The sequence below is a fragment of the Didymosphaeria variabile genome (genome assembly GCF_027946475.1).
Source record: "Didymosphaeria variabile strain IMI 356815 chromosome Unknown scaffold_4, whole genome shotgun sequence".
NCBI classification, from domain to species: domain Eukaryota; kingdom Fungi; phylum Ascomycota; class Dothideomycetes; order Pleosporales; family Didymosphaeriaceae; genus Didymosphaeria; species Didymosphaeria variabile.
Genome location: NW_026611623.1, coordinates 1,349,701 through 1,364,371, shown reverse-complemented (window position 1 = coordinate 1,364,371; position 14,671 = coordinate 1,349,701). Strand labels below are relative to the sequence as shown.

The 14,671-nt window shown below is 53.1% G+C and overlaps 5 protein-coding genes across 5 annotated transcripts; 4 read left to right on the top strand and 1 right to left on the bottom strand.

The window, feature by feature from the left end:
* Nucleotides 1–1,055: 1,055 nt before the first annotated feature.
* On the top strand, nt 1,056–4,325 carry N0V89_005340 (uncharacterized protein; the record flags this gene model as incomplete). The annotated part of the gene is made up of 1 exon (XM_056214117.1): nt 1,056–4,325. One exon carries the CDS (start codon nt 1,056–1,058, stop codon nt 4,323–4,325), a length of 3,270 nt encoding a protein of 1,089 aa, XP_056071384.1.
* Nucleotides 4,326–5,867: 1,542 nt separating this feature from the next.
* Nucleotides 5,868–8,048, top strand: N0V89_005339 (uncharacterized protein; the record flags this gene model as incomplete). The annotated part of the gene is made up of 1 exon (XM_056214116.1): nt 5,868–8,048. The coding sequence occupies one exon, from the start codon at nt 5,868–5,870 to the stop codon at nt 8,046–8,048; it is 2,181 nt and encodes a 726-aa protein (XP_056071383.1).
* Nucleotides 8,049–9,566: 1,518 nt separating this feature from the next.
* N0V89_005338 (uncharacterized protein) lies at nt 9,567–11,462 on the bottom strand (the record flags this gene model as incomplete). Its single annotated transcript, XM_056214115.1, has 1 exon — nt 9,567–11,462. The coding sequence occupies one exon, from the start codon at nt 11,460–11,462 to the stop codon at nt 9,567–9,569; it is 1,896 nt and encodes a 631-aa protein (XP_056071382.1).
* A 671-nt stretch (nt 11,463–12,133) lies between these two features.
* Nucleotides 12,134–13,571, top strand: N0V89_005337 (uncharacterized protein; the record flags this gene model as incomplete). The annotated part of the gene is made up of 2 exons (XM_056214114.1): nt 12,134–12,905; nt 12,976–13,571. 2 exons carry the CDS (start codon nt 12,134–12,136, stop codon nt 13,569–13,571), a joined length of 1,368 nt encoding a protein of 455 aa, XP_056071381.1.
* Nucleotides 13,572–14,102: 531 nt separating this feature from the next.
* N0V89_005336 (uncharacterized protein) lies at nt 14,103–14,627 on the top strand (the record flags this gene model as incomplete). The annotated part of the gene is made up of 3 exons (XM_056214113.1): nt 14,103–14,166; nt 14,219–14,310; nt 14,367–14,627. 3 exons carry the CDS (start codon nt 14,103–14,105, stop codon nt 14,625–14,627), a joined length of 417 nt encoding a protein of 138 aa, XP_056071380.1.
* Nucleotides 14,628–14,671: the final 44 nt, after the last annotated feature.

The window sequence follows — 14,671 nt, the reverse complement described above, 5'->3', positions numbered from 1 at the left end:
GCCAAACAATGGAGTTTCTTACAATTGGTGCTGTTTAGGTTCCTTCGTTCTTTGTCTAGCAAACAATGTCTTACCCATCACTGTCTTGCCCATCGCCTCACAGCGATACACTGAGCCAAAGCCGAACAACACAAACGGCGTATGAACGGTAAGTGGCTAGGGCGCAGTTTGTCAGTGAAATTGGAACGACGATAAGGTGGGACTGTGTATCCAGATCCCGTACACCGATTGACTCTTCCGTGTTTTGTGTTGGCCGATTGGTTTGACTTGGACATACAAATGCCTTGAAACAGTTCGAGGCCACTGTTTCCACCTCTAATTGTGGACTCGTTTGCTCGTCTTAGAAATCATCTTTGCTTGTCATTATACGCTATAATATGAAAGCACTGAAGGCGCTCTTGCTCACCATGTCTGCTTCCAGCGAGTCATCATGCTGGAGAAGTGCATACTAGACTCTTTATATTGCCTGAGTGCTTTTCTCTATTTTGCGCGCCCATTCTAGGTTTCAGCACTGAGCATGGGTTCTGGCGAAAATGACACTGAACACCGTCCACCGAACGGAACATACATCATTGTCAAGACTATCAACGCCGAGATGCCCTCCATTACAGCAAAAAGGATGTCCCGAAGCGGTCAAAATGATTTTCAAATATGGTTGCCCCTTATGCTTGGTCAGCGGGAGTACCTCAAGCCCTCTCAAGCAACAGCCTCATCCACGGTATCATATTCGTATGCATGTGGACAATTATACATTCCTGTCGCATATCTTCATACAACTCTCTCTGTCAACCTGATGTCTAGGTATAGGGGGAGAAGGTGAAAGCGTCGACACGTGATCACATAGTGTGCACGCGTTGTGACGCGATGATACAGGCTCAACTTCACCCTCCCAAGGCTTTATATACAAGATGATAATCTTTTTCATACTCCACAGCGAGTTTCTCACATTAAACAACCCACTTCCTCAACGAACAACCCGCTTCGAGCTTTGAGCCGGACTCAATTCCTCGAATATTCATCAATCTTCTCACTTTTCTTACCAATTCCAAGCGAACATGTCTCAATACATGCAGCAAGCTCAGGCGCTGGTTCGCCATACCACCACAGACGAGCAAGTGGAGAGTCTAATAGACCAAGCGAATTTGAACATCTTCCTAACCCATGACCACCCCGGACAGGGCAGGCCGCATCTTGGGGAGGCGCTGCGCCAGAACGGACAGAGTGCCCGAGAGGCTCTACGCCAACGCCGGCGTAATCAATCGGCTCATGAAATTCTATTAGAATTCATCCGATACGAGTTTGATATCCTTGAGAGCTGGAATCTTACTCGGCTTGGATACATCGTGAGCATCGATTCGACCGAGGTATCGTCTGAGGGTCAATACGATCTCTTCGACAACAACGTCAACTTCCCTCTGAGGAGTGCTGCGGTACAAGCACGAATACCGTTGCAACCCCGGGCGTGGTTGCGCGTTCGCTCGATTCCTCGGCCACCACCCGTGCACGTGGCCATCGTGAACGATTTCCTGCAGGGGACTCTGGTTCATTTGAGCTCTTCTGAAGAGCATGTTCTCATGCAGCATGGTTTGGACCCCGGATTCCCTGGGCATCAGCAGCAGCGGCCTCGACCTGCTGCGGTGCAACAGTCTGTCGGTGTACCAGCTTCCCAGCAGGTTAGCCGGCCTCCACTGCAAAGGGTTCCTCAGAATGGGGTTAACCAGTCAATTCCGGCTGGTCCTCTTGCACAATTCGTACGAGCACCTCCGATGCAGCAGAGCGTCAGTCAAGTACGGCCTCATAGGGTCAGTGCTGATGCTCCTTCGGTTGGGGTAGGGCCAAACCACGTGCATCAACCGACACCAGTGAACCGTGTCCACCGAGCAGGGATTTTACCTCCTTCTGCATTCCAAGCTGCCCCGCCTCATAACCCAGCTCCACAAGTAGTCCAAGTCCAACCTCCAGTTACACAAACTGCCCAGGCCACATCTCGGCCGGCACCAGCTCTCGCGGCTCAATCAGCTCCAGCAGCTCGACCGGCACCAGTTCCAGCGGTTGCAGCGGTTCCAGCAGCGGCGCAGCAGACAACAGGGAGGCAGCCACGACAACACGTTGGCATCAAGGACGGACCGTCACCCAACCTGCCCTTTCCACCGAATGCCAACATTACGCTGACAGAGATCATGGCCTTTGCTCCGCAGTGGATGCGAAGCGTTGACGTGATCAACCGAGTCAAGCAGAATGGCGGTGGTCAGATGGCTCTCGCTCACATGGTTACGGCCCATCGCAAGAACCATGCGAAAGACAATTCCCTGTTGAAGATCATGGAGGCTGAGATGGGAGACAAGTATCCAGGTTGGAAGCCTCACAATTTCCAAAGGGACGATAACTATGCTCGGAATAGTATCAATGTGACGAGACTAGGTCTTCGGACGATGGAGCAGGCCAATTCTCTGAAGCGAGGACAGCGTCCCATGTACCCTAACCATGCGATCCCATTCAGGCGGCTTGCAGATAACGTCAAGCACTTCCCTGAGGGAGACGACGCGCTCGACCTGACTCGTTGCATGCAGTACGTGGTAGACCATCCCGCTGAGTGTGCCAACTATCTGTTCCCAGATAGCTATGGTACAGTGCTGGCTCTAGTTGGCGGTGCTAACACTGTCACACATAACCACTTGGACCGGCCCACGCTCGCTCGTTGGGCCACGAAAAGTACCATTGGCGGCCAGCGTGCTCACGGCAATGACCGACTGTGGAACCAGCAATGCACCAATCACATAGCCAGGTATTGGAACCAGAACGCGGCTGCACCAGGACCTGCGCTTAACAACGCTATTGCAGCCGCGGGTCCAGTACCAGCCGCACCAGCCGCACCACCAGTCGCACCTTCCGCACCAGCTCCTGCAGTGCCACCACCTGCAAATCCTGGCTCAAAGAAGCGCACTCGTGGCGAAGATCCGCACGATGGGTCAACAGCTGGCGCCAACCAAGATGGTCAGCCTCTCAGGAAGCGTCCTCGTGCACAGAATCTCCCGCCATTTTCCTTTCCCGTCGGTGGCTACCCTACGGGGGCTCTGTACAGCGAGTCCTACGGCGAGCAGGAGAGGATCGGGAGGATGCACAATATGATGCCGTCTGGTCAACAGATCGGGAATCAAGAGCTTTTTGGGAACCAGCCAGGTCCTGGGCACCAAGCGGCTCTGCATCATCAAGGCTATCCACAGTACTCGAACGGCTTCCAGAACGTAGGGGCTTTTCGGGTTCCAGGACCTGTGCCGTATCCACAAAGGCTTCCCGTGACTGGCCGTGCTCCGGGCCATCAAGAGATTGCTGAGCGCCCAGAGTTTTCCCAAGGCGATTGGCTTCTACAGCAGCCGGTGAATGCACAGCTTCCAGGAGTTCCATCGTTCCCTCAAGACGAATGGCTCTTACAGCAGCCGGTGCATTCACAGCTTCCAGGAGGCGCATCGTTCCAAGGACCGTCACAGCCTCAGATGTACGGACACCAGCCTTATATTAGCCAGGGTTATGGGTACCAGCCTTTTGTCGAGAACCAGCCGATCTTCGAACACCAGCGCCACGTCGGGAACCAGCAATTCTTCGACAGTCAGCCAATCTTCGAGAACCAGCCGATCTTCGAAAACCAGCCGATCTTCGAGAACCAGCCGATCTTCGAGAACCAGCCGATCTTCGAGAACCAGCCGATCTTCGAGAACCAGCCGATCCTCGAGAACCAGCACGACGTCGGGACTCAGCCAATCTCCGAGGACCAGCCAATCGATGAGAACGCGACGATTGGCGAGGACCCGAAGCATGAGCAGGGCCAGGAGCACGACGAGAACCATCAACTTGTCGAGGACCAGGAGTACGGTGACGACCAGCAGTATATGCCGGTCGAGCAAGATGTCCTAACTCAGCCACAGGTTCCACCCGTGGGATACGCCCAGGCTGTGCCATACGTTCCAGAGGGATACGCCCCGGCTAGGCCTTACGTTCCACCCGAAGAGTATACTACCACTGGCCCATTCGTTGCTCCCCCGGGATACGCCCCGGCGAGGCCATACGTTCCGCCTGAGCACAACGTATCAGCTCAGCAAGAAGTCGTCAACCAGGAAGACGGGACGAATCAGCAGGACTCCGAGGCTGTAACTCGGTCGGCGGAGCGATCGAACAAACGCGCCCGTCAGACCGACCCAAAGCCCTCTAGTAGGAAGCGAGCTCGTCTCTCAGAGCCTGACCGCACTAGCGATGCGAATTCTGAGAGCGTTTATGACGGCGAAAGCATCACGGGCGAAGAGGTCGACGCTACCGTTCCTGGATCCTGAGTCACGCTGAATTCCTCAAGCTTCCTGCACCTTTCAACCCTTTTTTCTAATATCACAGCCGAGCTCCTCAGCTACATCCTGGCCTGAGACTCAAGAGTAATTCGCCCTATGGCGTTTCTAGAGTCAAGATAGCCGGGTGTGGTCGAGGCAAAGCTCACTTTGTTTCTAGGAACCTGTCGACCCACAGTGTAGCTTGAGATGTAATCTCGCTACCAATGTGGAGTGACGATTCCCATAATGAGCAAGGTTCACCTAGACGATAGGTGGGCTGTGATATAGTGACTTCTTGTTGTCGGCCTTGTCTTGGATGTTGTCAATATTACTTGGGTGCCTTCCGTTGGAGAAACTACTTGGATGCCTTCCGCTGGAGATGGCTTAAGATGTGTCGCAAATGTGATCTTGTTACGGGTATAGGATTAGTACTGGAGCGGACTATTAGATAAAATTGAATGTTATGAGTCCAATTATTTCCAATTATTTCTTTCATCACCTATGCTTATGAGTACTTATGAAAATCGTGGTGATGGCTATGTTCTTGTACATTAACTGTTCTAACGTCCATCACTGCGTAGCGAATCACATAATATGCCGAATCCGACCAATCAGCTTCTAGGCATCTGCGATTAACGGAAGCTGATTGGTCGGATTCGGCATATTATGTGATTCGCTACGCAGTAACGGACGTTACATTAACTGTTCTACATAGAGATTCGTACCATATATTTTAAGCATATGGACAAGGTCTTGTGCAGTTAGCTACTATAGGCACGGACTGTCGGGTCTTGAAAGCAGAGAACAGACTGCATATGGCAAAGGACAGACTGCATATGACAGAGGACAGACTGCATATGGAATCACCGTCTGATTCCAGCGGTCAATCTCCGTATATATGTGTACGCAGCTCTCAAATTACATCTTGTGACCTTACGGTGAGAAATTATCATAGAACTGAAACCGAGAACAAGAAGCAAGATCTCAACTGGACTATCAGAGCTCAGCTATCAGATGTCTCAAATTCTAAGAAAAGTAAAGCGCCCTGGGAGAACGAGGAAGTTAGGTGGTCCTGGAGCGATCTTGTATTCGCATTGACCACGAGGATTTTACATAGATATGGTATATACTATATGATCTGGCTCCTGTTATCGCTTCAGTGATCGCAGTCTCGGAGATGCCTACATACGGCACTTGCACACGTGTGCTTCGGGACTCTCTGACCACAGCAATGATACTCAACCACCTAAACCTGCCAATGCCAAAGCTCAGGGATTCAAATCCCAAGAGGCTTGGCCAGACACTAAAGAAATGGGTGAAAGTCAGGCTAACTATGTGCAGTGACAATGAGGGCCCTTCATCGTGAATTCAAGCCCTCCTCACCGCTATATAACACTTTCCCGTAACCGTAGCATACAACAAAACCCACAGACAGAGTCAACACAACCTTGACACATCCTCAAGCTGGTAAAAGATCCAGTTCGACTCAAAGGCCTTCCTTTCAGCTATCGCAGAGTTAACCCCCTGAAAACCGACCGTCTAATCGCGAAGATGGATCCATTGGCTCCACAGCACGCCGCGCCCCGCCGCACCAAGGAGCTTTGGTTCGATGACCTCTACATGATCGCAGATGTTGCTCAAGGGCGCATTGCCTCCCGTTACGCGACTCCGAACAACCACTATTACCATCTCCAGTACGCGTTGCAAAACAACGTTACAGAGCTGCGGCAATCCTGCACGGCGCCGGCTCGTCGTAGGCTTGCGCCTGAGCGCATTCTGGACGAGTACATCGAGATCGAGCACAGCATCGTCGAGGCCTGGAATCTGTCCCGCCTTGGTGGAGTTATTCCTCGCGTTGCAGATGCAGACGTGCCGAACCTTCTGTACAACTTCCCCATTAGGGGTGCTGCTACAGATATTTCGCAAGACGAGGGTTTCAAGCTCCAGGTGCCGGACTTTCCCCTTCGACGTCGTGTCACTGGGTATGAGCACCTCCCTCGGCACATGTCCCCTGTCGAGGATTTTATTCGAGGTACAGGCTTCTCTGCTCCTGCTCAGGACGACACACCTGCTGGCCAGGATGATCAGAACAATTTCAATGAGGCCGCTGCAGCACAATGGAACGCGGAAGAGCAACTGAACCTGATGGTTCCGGGCACCATGACGGGCCAGCTTCCACCCGCGGACCAGCTTCCATCTGCGGACCAGCTTCCATCTGCGGACCAGCTTCCATATGCGGACCTGCAAATGCAGGACGACACTGTCGAGGGCTCAGGGATTGATGATTTCAACCAGTCGGGTGAGCAAGCGAAGCATACCCGCAACTATGTTGGCCTTATTGGAGCCCCATTGGGCAACACGCCTTTCAAGGGCGCAGGGAACATCACCATGGTGGAAATTCTGGCCTTCCTCCCTCGGTGGACCACGAGCCGCGACATGATCAACCGTATTCTATCAAACGGTGGCCAACAAGGGGTTGCAGCTCAGATTCTGGTTGCGCACCGTCACATGCCCCAAGGCTTTGTGACTACCCGGAATATGATGTTGAAGAAGTTCAACCGGCATATGCGCATTGAACACGGCAGCACCTGGATCCCGCGTAATCATGAGATTCCCGCAGACCATGACCACGGTTCTATTGACGTGAGTGGGTTCAAGACGCAGGCCGAGCTTGAAGGGCGGGCGCAGAAGCAGATCTACATTGCCTTCAAGGATCTCGCTGAAGGGGTTACAAATCTACCCACTGGAGCGGATTCCTTGGATCTCACCCGTTGCGTCCAATACCACATCGACAACCCGGATGAGACTTGGACGTTCCCTGATGATCTGAAAGAGTTGCTGAAGCACATTGGTGGACCTCTTCCAGTCACCGACGCACACTTGGATCGAGCAGTTTTTGATCGCTACATGGATAAACCCCTTCGTCGCCACCGTAAGACCGCGACGTCTGGCAACACGGTGGTGAAGCCCCGCTTGATGGACGCAGATCAGGAGCCCAAGAAGACGACTCGGACCATGGCTAAGACTCCGACTGCTCGCCAGACTCCCACTGTCGACAAGTCTTTCATTCGCAAGCTCATTCGCAAGACTCCACTTCAAAAGATTCGGGACATAGACTCCGAGTCAAGCGATGAAGATTCTTTCCAGGGTTCTAAGTACGCAGATGCAGTAGGTCGCAAGAACGCCCGTGCCGGTAAGATTCGTCGTTCTGGTCGCGCTCGTAAGAACCTCTACACCGCACTCGACGATGATACTATTCTGGGCGAGGAGGAAGTCAACAGCCGCAAGCCTACTCGGGGTGCTGGAGTTCTTGCGGACGTGCCTGCTCGTTCTGAAGACGTCGAAATGCTGGTGGATGAGAATGCCTCTGCTGAAAACGACACTCGCGACACTCGAGGTGAGATCAACGCCCTTGTTGATAACGAGTCGTCCAGCGACGATGATCTATCCTCCGTGCCCGAGGGTCTCTCCTCCGTTGCCAATAATGACGACGTGTCCCCCGAACACGACGCAAACCACGATGAAGAGCCTGCGGACGATGAGGCCTCTGAGAACGACGAGGTCTCTGACAGCGAGGCTTCTGACGATGAAGATCCTGACAATGAGGTCTCTGACGACGAGTCGAACTTCTCAGACAGCTCGGAGGACGACCAAGATAGCAGCGGGACCTACTCAGATGACGGAGCTAATCACGCACCTCCGGCGAAGAAGCAGCGTCGCGTCTATGCCTAGTTCTGGTCGACTATCGCTGCAAGACCCGGCCTCACTCAAGGTAGACTGGGTGGTCGCTTCTTAGGCCGGCGCAAAACGCGCTACTTTTTCCTTGTGTTACTTTCTCTCTGAGTAGCCTCAAAATACTCCACCCCTATTCACTTACTCCACATACGGAGAAAGCTTCTGGTCACATTGATGGCTTGAATTTCTTCTTCTTTTTTTCTCAGTCCACTTTTGAGGTCTTCTCAAAGTGTATACACCTCCAGTCTGTAGTTTAGTGTCGTTCCTTAAATTCATCATGTCCAGCTTATCGAATCAAGAGTGTTTTTGCTCGTGAACGTGGATGACTGTATACATATGATCATGGTGATGACCGTTAACTGGTGATATGCGGTCGGAAACGTGCTTTACTCGTGGTGAGTCCTTATCTTTAAATTCCTGACCGTGTTCATGTAGTTGCACGTTGCGGAGTAGTCCAGTCCAGGATTCACGAGCTTCAACGGCGAGGCAAAGACGAACATTCCATAAAAGTTGCAGAACTGTTATTGATCTATAGTGCATCGGTGGGCAACCAAGAACCTATTCGTGGCTAACCTTGCGGCGCAGCATGATAGGAACAATTACCAAGAGCAAGTGCGATCCTAGTACGCAGATGCGAAAACAAAACTGATTGTAGCAAACACATCCGAGCTGCACTAGTCGGGGTTGCGATTTCTCAAACTCCTCGTGAATGAAAATCAAAACATTGAATGCCAGCAAAAGCAACCAAGCTGCACTAGTCGGGGTCGCTATATCCCAAGACGCCTTGGGTATCAAAATCAAAAACATTGAAAAGCAGCAGAATCAACGCAGAATAAGTCCAACCTAACTCTTGTCGAGTCAAATCAGTGCCAATTAAGGCCAGGCCAGAAGAAGGCCAGGCCTGCGTCGTAGGAAAGCCTTACCAGAAGAAGGCCAGGCCAGTGTTGTGAAAAGCCTTGTCAGAAGAAGGCCAGGCCAGTTTTGTAGAAAAGCCTTGTCAGAAAAAGGCCAGGTCAGTATTGTAGAAAAGCCAGGCCAGAGATGTAGAAAAGCCAGGCCAGAGTCGTAGGAGAGCCAGGCCATGATTGTAGAAAAGCCGGACCAGTATTGTTGAAAAGCCTTGACAGTGATGTTGAAAAGCCTTGACAGTGATGTTGAAAAGCCTTGACAGTGATGTTGAAAAGCCTTGACAGTGATGTTGAAAAGCCTTGACAGTGATGTTGAAAAGCCTTGACAGTGATGTTGAAAAGCCTTGACAGTGATGTTGAAAAGCCTTGACAGTGATGTTGAAAAGCCTTGACAGTGATGTTGAAAAGCAAGGCCAGTATTGTTGAAGAGCCTTACCATGATCTTAGAAAAGCTAGGCCAGTATTGTTGAAAAGCAAGGCCAGTGTTGTTGAAAAGCAAGGCCAGTGTTGTAGAAAAGCCAGGTGAGAAGAAGCCCGCGCAGTGTTGTAGGAAAGCCTCGCCAGGGAAAGGTCAGGTGTCAAGCCCCGCATCAGTGTCTGACTGCAGTCAATACTGGGAGCGAGCACCGAAGCGGATGGCCTCCTCACTCCACCACATGTGCTCACGCCTCCACTGGGTGATCTGCTCAAGATGGAAATCGTACTCAGTCCAAGTGTCAATGCCGAAGTGCAACCATTGCTCCTTGGCCCAGCGGACGTTCTCGGCCCAATCGCTGATGTCATCGAGCTCCGGGTTGCTAAGGCGGTAAAGCTCGCGGAAAGGGGCCACATTACGGGGACCATTGAAGCGCTTGGATGATAGTGCGGAAGCCCACATCTGCTCGCGACTGGTGCAGCCTTCCTCGGCGAAGAGCCAAACGTTGTACTCATCGACCATGAGGCGATCGCGATCGGCCGCTGGGGCCTTGACCGAGACAGGCGCGCGAGATTCCAAGTCGCGCGAGTAGGCGAGAAGGACAGGGTCGATGAGGAAGTCGGGGACGGTGGCTGTGGCGGGCTCAGTGAACGCAGTATGCATGGTGGGCGTAGCGAACGCGGTATGCATGGTGGGCATAGAGTACGCATTATGTGTGGTGGGCATAGCGTACGCGTTATGCGTAGTGGGCATAGCGAACGCGTTTTGCGTGGTGGGCATAGCGTACGCGTTATGCGTAGTGGGCATAGCGTACGCGTTATGCGTAGTGGGTATAGCGTACGCGTTATGCATGGTGTACATGGGCGCGGCACCGACAAAAGGTGTAGTTGCTTCGGTGCGCATGGCGGTAAAGTGCGTCTTTGGGGTCTCTTTGTGAATGGCCTTCTGTGTGAGACGACGGCCCTTCTGGGCGGAGGCGCGGACGGGGCGCTTTGGCTTGGGATTGAGGTAGTCGTCGCTGATATCTTCCTTGGCGTCAGGTAGGCTCTCGGAGTCGCTGGTGTAATTGCCGGTGAACTCGCTCTCGACAGATGAGGCACGGGCAGATTTGCGCTTCTTCTGGGGCGGCTCGTAGCCGTCGATGTTCTTGTAGGGTGTGCCGGCATCTGAGTCTGACTCACGCAGGTCTTTCAGGCCCTGCGTGGCGAGCCTGCCGCTACGGCGCTTGCCGCTGGTCTTCATAGTGTCGGACTGAAGAGAGTTGAACTCCTCGTAGCCGCGCTTCCTCGGTGAAGTAAGACGCATGTCGGAGTTCTGCGTGGTAGCGATCTTGTTTGTCGTGTCAAAGCGGACACGCTTGGCCAAGGGTGCGACAGAGACTTTCTTGAGAGGAGCTAGAGAGTCGACTTCAGCTAAGTGGCGTTCGAAAGCGCGGTTGTCGGGGTGAAAGTGAGTGGGGGTCTGAGGTCCGCCAAGGTGATTCACCAAATCTGCGAAATCAATCGGGAAGCGCCAGGACTCGTCGGGGTTATCGATAGCGTAAAGAACACAGCGCGTGAGGTCGAGTGCGTCGGAGTCAGAAGGGTGCTCCTTGACGCCATGAGCGAGGTCGCGGAATTGGATTGGCGCAGCGGGTACGTTCTCAACCTTCTTAGAGCCTTTCTTGGGGTGAGTGATATGCGGAGTGCGAAAGTTGGAGACATCGAGAGAAGCACTGTCCCATACGTGGTTCTCGTCGATCTGGCTGTGCTTGCCCATGGTCCAGTCCTTGAGTCCGAAAGCTCGCATGGCGCACTGCATCATGACGCAGATGGAGTTGGTGGGGATGATACCATCGTCGCTGGGCAAGTTCCGAAATCGATTCAGCATGTTCGCAATGACCTTGGCCTTGCCCCCGTTCACAACGAAACGGTCGATGACATCCACAGACTTGAGCCAGTGCGGGCAGTACGCAAGGATCTCAGCGGCGGTGATGTTGCCGACGTGGAAGGGAAGATTCCAGTGGGGGCTGGTCTTGCCAAAGGCATCGTTGGAAGCACGAACGTGAGGGGGACTCGTCATGCCGGAGGCTTTCTTCGATTTAGGCATGGTGCTGATACAACAGTGTCTCGTACGTTCGAAGAAAGTGACGAGTAAAGGAAAATACTTCCTGATCTTGAAAAGTTTGCGGCAGATGCAGACGCGTATGCTTTATGCAAATAGCTTCAGCCAAAAGAGTTGTGCATAAGATTGGATGTTGGTGGTTGCGGGGTGAGCTCTTGCAATGTAGCGTCGAGCGGATGTGACGCGGTGAGGCGCGAACAATGCTCGGGATTGCAGAAGGTTTGCAGAAGGGTGCTCTTGCGATGTAGCGGTTGAGCAAAAGCGAGATTGCAAAGATGGCTGCAGTGAGGTGTTTAGAAGGTTGAGGAGCAATATTGCACAGTGGGAGCAGTTGAGTGTGGAAGTGAAGAAGGCGACCGCGACGCTTCCAGCTCGCTAAAGTTTGTTGTGTAGTGGTGACGTCGCGTCGGCCGCAGAGTTCGCTTTTGTTGTTGTGTGGCGACTATCGCGACCGCGTTGCCCAGGTGCGCTCAACCGCGCACCTGCCATATTTTGACTATATATGCGTGTCGACAGCTCGAACATATGTGAATCTCTCTTCTCTTTCGCGTAGGTTCAACTGTCGAGCTCTTCTTTGCCAACCGTTCACGACTCTTCTGGGTTCACGCCGACCGTCTATTCTGACGCCTGCCAGGCTCAATCACCGCTGATCGACCATGTCGGCCTCTCACAAAGGTTCCCATGTAGAGGTTCCCCTGCGGAACTTGCGCTTCCCAAACGCAAATGTCACCGCGATCGAGCTGCTCACTTTCCTGCCAGGCTGCCTCAGCTCCCCGGACATCATCTATCGTTTCGCCTCGAACCTAGTCACTTGGGACGCTATCCTCTCTGTTGTCAACACCAATCGCGTCCTTAAGAAAGCGTGGGACTCTGAATATTGTTATAGGACGGCAAGGAATGCTATGAGGCATGCTGGCCATGGTGACTGGACTCTGAACAAACACTCACAGTACTTTGGCGAGACACTTCGTAACTGGAATACCGACAATCTGAGCGTGAGCGGATTCAGGACCTCGTTCAGAACTTCTGCAACGAGCATACCTGACGACGACATTCCGTTTGTTCGATTGGCGGATGGTGTCAAGAACATGCCACAGGGCGACGATGCGTTGGACTTGACGAGGATGATCCAACACTGCATTCAAAACCCAGCTGAAGATTGGATGTATCCGTCAAACTACGACATCTTGCTCGAGCACCTCGGAGGTGCAAAGCAATTGAGCGCTGCAAATTTAGACCGCCCAACTTTCGTGCGTTGGCAGCACGTCATACCGCACGTTCCGCGCAGCAGAAAGCGAACTGAGATGAAACCACAGCCGAAGATGCGAGCTCCTGGACTATCATCCACGCCGCAAGCCGAGGCGCAAGCGACCAGGCGGTCAGGTCGCCGAGGGCGGCCGTCGTTGAAGAAGCGCGAGCTTCAGGAAGGTAAGTCAAGGATGTGCTATCAGGTGGTAGTAAAAGATCCGAAGAGCCAGATGTGCTGACAGTGAAGTAGGTGATATGTCCGAAGCTGAGGCCAGCGATGCGGAAGTACAGGACGAAGAGTACGTCCCTGGACCAACCTTTTGGATAAAGCCGCTTACGACTGGCGGTATAATGTCATCCCAGGCTCTTCAATACGTATTCGAGGCAGAGCCATCACCCGACGCCGTTAACAAATTCGATGCATACGCTTTCGGCAACGGCCCGCGCACAACGGCGCCTTTCCGGCCACTTCACCTCGTCATCGTTGACAAACTGAAGTTCGACGACCTCAGCGGCTGGGCGGAGAACATTCGATGGGCAGCCGAGCAATATGCCACCTTTGGGGAGACGGGTTGGACAGAGTGCCCGGAGCACATGGAGCAGATCGCACAGATCCGTCAGGAGCAGACATGGGCATCCGCGGAGCTGGTCATCGCTATAACCGACAAGAAGAAGGCGGAAGAGGAAGACGAGGCTTGGGTGGCAGCAATGATGGAGGGAACAATGGCCTCGATGAATAGAAGCGAGCCCGACCAGCGGATGTGGATCTGGGGCGACGTCGCTGAAGAGTATGTCGACGCAGAAGGCACATCGCGCATGAGGATCCGTCCGTGGCCACGTCGTTGAGCATGCTCCTAGCTGCTGCCATCGTAGCGCACAGTCTTCCCGTGCCTCTCGTGCAGCCGGATCCCGAATTGCGCAGAGTGAGGATGTTGTTTGCAAGTTTCCCGGAGTGTTGAACAAGCGGCCTGAGGTTCAAACAAGGTTTCCCCGCCCCTGCACCAACCTTCCCACATCAGGCAAGCCTCGGCTCCACCCCTTAGCAATGACGATCATGAAACGACCCTGCAACAAGCTCTCCCTCTTCAAACACGCTCCCGATCGTTTGACAACTGCGCTCGTTTCTATTACATCCGATCAACCAACCACATGTAGGTGGCGGCGGATCTTGCTTGAGGCGCGACAGGAAGCCTTGCTTCCGAGTCTCGACAGCGGCTGCATGAATCTGGACATCACTCAACGCAGATCACGGGGAGGTATATAGGATGGTCTTCCGTTACTTTTGCGGGAGGTAATCGTTATTTCTTTGCTTCGTCACTTCTGGAAAGTTAAACTTGCCTAATCTAATTATTTTCTCTACTTGTATATTTGCCCAACATGCACGCTTTCAAGGTCCTCGGCTCGGTCGCCCTCTTCGCGCTTTCCGTTGTTGCCCAAGAAGGTATCAACCACTGCATACTATACTATGATCACGATGTCTGACGATACAACAGCCGCCACTCCGGCCTCGGCTATGCCCGTGGTGACCATGATGTGGGGCGACTCCAAGCCTACCGACGCTGCCCTCGCGGCGTCCGCTGAATCTGTCGGCATGGCACGTCTCTCTCTACTTTTTGGTTTTCCAATACTAACTCTCTACAGGCCATGTCCTCTCAGATGGCCACTGCCCAAGCCGAGATGAGCATGTCCGGCAGCATGTCCGGCAGCATGTCTAGCATGTCCATGTCAACCGCCACAACTATGCCTATGTCTGAGATGTCTGGTATGAGCAGCATGAGCGGCATGAGCATGGAAACAGCTAGTGCCACCGGCATGGTGATGGGAAGTGCCCCGCGAGAGGGTGTTTGGGGATCGGGCGTTGCGTTGGCGATGATGGGTGTCGGGGCTGCTTTGGTGGTGTAAGAAGGGACTCACTTGGGCAAACTTTTTTTCACATCTTGATACCT